General features: G+C 33.8%; 1 protein-coding gene across 1 annotated transcript; it reads right to left on the reverse strand.

Annotated features, from left to right (window-relative positions):
- Nucleotides 1-2,036: 2,036 nt before the first annotated feature.
- On the reverse strand, nt 2,037-2,978 carry LOC150052695 (olfactory receptor 8K3-like). Its single transcript, XM_090348782.1, has one exon. It carries the CDS (start codon nt 2,976-2,978, stop codon nt 2,037-2,039), a length of 942 nt encoding a protein of 313 aa, XP_090204908.1.
- Between the last annotated feature and the right edge of the window lie 822 nt (nt 2,979-3,800).

Genomic DNA, 3,800 nt, shown 5'->3' on the forward strand with positions numbered 1-3,800 from the left:
TTTTTTTAAATTTCTTATTGTAAAGTTGATGTATAGAGGGGTTACAGTTACATAAGTAAAGTAATAAGTACATATCTTATATATGTGTGTGTATATATATCATACAAAGTACAGTACAAATATGAAAAGAGAAATTCCAATATATGAAATAGTGTGGGCATAACTCTTGAAAGATGTTGTTTTTCAGTGCAGATGGGCAACGAGGTAACTGTATCAGAGGCCATATCTATAAATTCTTTACATGAAATGTCCAGCAAAAATAGCTCACATAGATGGACATCAGTGTATCAATTGCCAAAGGAACAAATACTGGCCATATGTTAATCAAGGGGCATTTTGGTGTGAATGAATAGTTTTAGTTTTTACTAACTGTTAATTAAAAGAAAAAAGTAGCATTTGTTTTAAGATTTTTCTCAGTATATGTACAACACGTATGCTATGCTAACATTGTTTTTCTGTTCCCACATGATTATAAAATTATATTAAGAAACTTTAGTAATATTGTCATAATAAGTGAATGCCAATAACTTTTCTAATAAATACAAATTAAAAATTCTGATATCTAAATTTAAAAAGATGTGAATAAACATAAGAAAATACTACTTCTCAAATAAATCCTAGTTCCTCAATTAATAATCAAAATCAAAATATAGCACAAGTTACTACCATTTCTGGTTTATAATAATAAATAATTACTTAGCCATTGGAAAAGCAGTCTCATTTTTTCTTTTTATAAATTAATATATTATTTTGAAATTTTACATTTTGCAGTGGTATATATCAATTTAAAAAAACAAGACTGGAATGGGACTATGGCTTATAGTGGTAGAATGTTTACTAAGTATGCATGAAGCTCTGTTTATTTCCTCAGTACCACACAAAGAAAAATTCAGAAGGGGTACTGAGTGCTAGCGTTGAGCAAAAGAAACTCAAGGACATTGCCCAGGCCCTGAGTTCAAGCCCCAGGACTGGCAAACTTTTAATAAATACAGAACACAGAATGCTAAGAAAGGAACAATACATCTCTTTTAAATAAGAATATGCATATCCTGTAATAATAAAATAAAGAAGATAAATCTTCCAATAAGTAAATCCATTTTCTTTTGAACTTCTTAATAGTGTATGTAATTTTCCATTTTTCAGTGTAATTTTAGTTTAAAATGCATTGGCAGACAGATATTTTTTCTAAAGCATATTTTGCAGTACCTCTTTAAAATATCTGCTTCACAAAAGTAAAATGATAGATTTCAGCATGAAGATCATGATGCTGTAAGTATCTCACTTTATTATCTGATATATTGGATATATTTGTATTTGGTTATTTGAAATTGGATAAGGAAGGGGGGAAAACAAGATGGGGGGTGGGGAGAGGGTAATGGGGACCAAGACATGTAAAAGGGTATCAATATATGTGAATTAATGCACTTTCTATCTGGCAAATATCATGTAACCCTTTTATTAATTACAATAAAAATTACAATAACAAAAAAAGAAGAGACTGATATGATCATGTGATGGTCTGAGAAGAAAAACAACAGATCCTGATACTATGATAAAACATAAATTTAATATACCCCATAGAACTGTATGATCCTTCAACCTAAGAGTAGGTTTGTACACCAAAAAATAAAATAAAATAAAACCCTAAAACAAAACCAAAGCAGAAGTGCATTTATAAGAACTGGAAGCTATGTTGGGATAATGGAAAACTGCAATAGCCAATGAAGTATCTTCAGTAGCTGTTATTATTTCTTACTCACAGCATAAAACTCTGCGTCCAGTTCTTATGAGATGCCAATCCCACTAATTATTTTATTAAACCTTCAATTAGAGTGGTTGTAATTCTATTGTCTTCAAAAGAAAACAAACCACTTCAATGTTCTTCCAATGGTATTTAGAGAACACTTCAAAGCTTGCCTACTGTAAGAAAATCCAGTAGTTAAGTATAGAGAGAGAATCCATTTATATTTTATGGACATTTGAGAATCCTGTTCACAACCGAACAATATTTTCAGAACATATATTTTGTTTAATTATTAAGAGAATTTACTATATAATTTTGTCCATGTTCTCTGAAGGGCAGATTTGACATCTTTGTTCCTCAGGCTGTAGATCAAGGGATTCAGCATGGGAATGACCAGGGTGTAAAAGATGGAAGCCACTTTATCAATGTCAGAGGAGTGACTGGACTTGGGCTGCACATACATAAATATCAAGGTTCCATAGAAGACTACGACCACAGTCAGGTGAGACCCACAGGTGGAGAAAGCCTTGCGTCTGCCCTCTGCAGACTTCATCCTCAGAATAGTTGTGAGAAGGAGCAGATAAGACACAAGGACTATCAGAAGAGAGGAGATCAAATTAATGACTGAGAAGATCAAAATAATCATTTGGATTTCATGTGTATCTGAGCAGAGCAAAGATAACAAAGGGAGACTCTCACAGTAGAAATGACTGATGACGTTATAGCCACAGAAAGATGAAGTGAAAATCTTTATGGTGACAAAAAGGGACATGAATGTACAGTAAAGATAGGGGATTGCCACCAGCATCCAACATAATCTTTGTGACATTGTGACAGTGTAGAGCAGCGGGTTACAGATGGCCACGTAGCGATCATAGGACATGGCAGACAGAAGAAAAAGTTCACTACCGATAAACATAATGAAGAATGCTAGCTGAGTAGCACAGAAGTGATAGGAAATTGTATTTCTGTAGACAATGAAATTTGCCAGCATTTTGGGTCCCACAGCGGTGGAATATCCAAGGTCAGTGAGAGCCAGGTGTCTGAGAAAAAAGTACATGGGGGTCTGGAGCCTGGAGTCCATCTTGGTGAGAATGACCATGCCCAAGTTGCCCACCAAGGAGACCCCATAGATGAGGAGGAAGAGCGCGAACAGGGGAGCCTGCAGCTCAGGACGATCCGTGATGCCCATCAGAATGAATTCAGTCACCACGGTGAGGTTGTGTGTCTCCATCTTGCTTGATACCAATTACCTATTTTGGACAGGGACATTGGAATAGTCAACAGATTTCCAGTATCATCTTTTCTTGTAAATTGCTTGAATAACTCATATGAATATTTCTATAGGGAATATCTATAAACAAAGCCATCTTAACAATGTGTATATGTCTATCTGTATGGTCTAATTGTTACGATTCTTTATCATGTATCTATTGACTTAAATATTTATCTGTTCAGACAGAGCAACAGAAAGAGAGAAGGACAGAGAAAGGTCATTGATTCTCCACTACAGTTGTCTCTGTTACAAAGGTACATTTTTCCAATGCCCAGAGACATTATGTATTTCCTGTTTCTTAGTACAACAAATACTTCGTCTCAAATACTATTATAAAATATTAATCTTCTGAAATTCTGGACAGATAGTTAGATATTCAGGCATAGCAATACATATCAAAAAATTAGAATTTTTACTACTTATATAAATCATAGAAATTTGAGTTCCATATCTTTGGATAATTATTGTACTATTTCAGTTTTATTACATGAGTTATATAATTTTAATCATACCTCAGCACTCTAACGTTGATAATAAATCATAATGCTTTACCCAATTACAAGTGTCAAATGATACATTTAAATTGATATAATGTTCTAATTAACTTAACAGACATAACATCTGGAACATAAAATAATTTCTCTTCATTTGAAGAATTAAAAACAGTAAGTACAACCTCTCTCTCTCTCTCTCTCTCTCTCTCTCTCTCTCTCTCTCTCTCTTTCTCTCTCTCTCTCTCTCTCTCCCTCCCTCTCTCTCTCTAAACTCTGAGCATTGCCT

The sequence above is a fragment of the Megascapheus bottae genome, chromosome 16 (assembly GCF_031878675.1).
Source record: "Megascapheus bottae isolate mThoBot1 chromosome 16, mThoBot2.hap1, whole genome shotgun sequence".
Taxonomy (NCBI): Eukaryota; Metazoa; Chordata; class Mammalia; order Rodentia; family Geomyidae; genus Megascapheus; species Megascapheus bottae.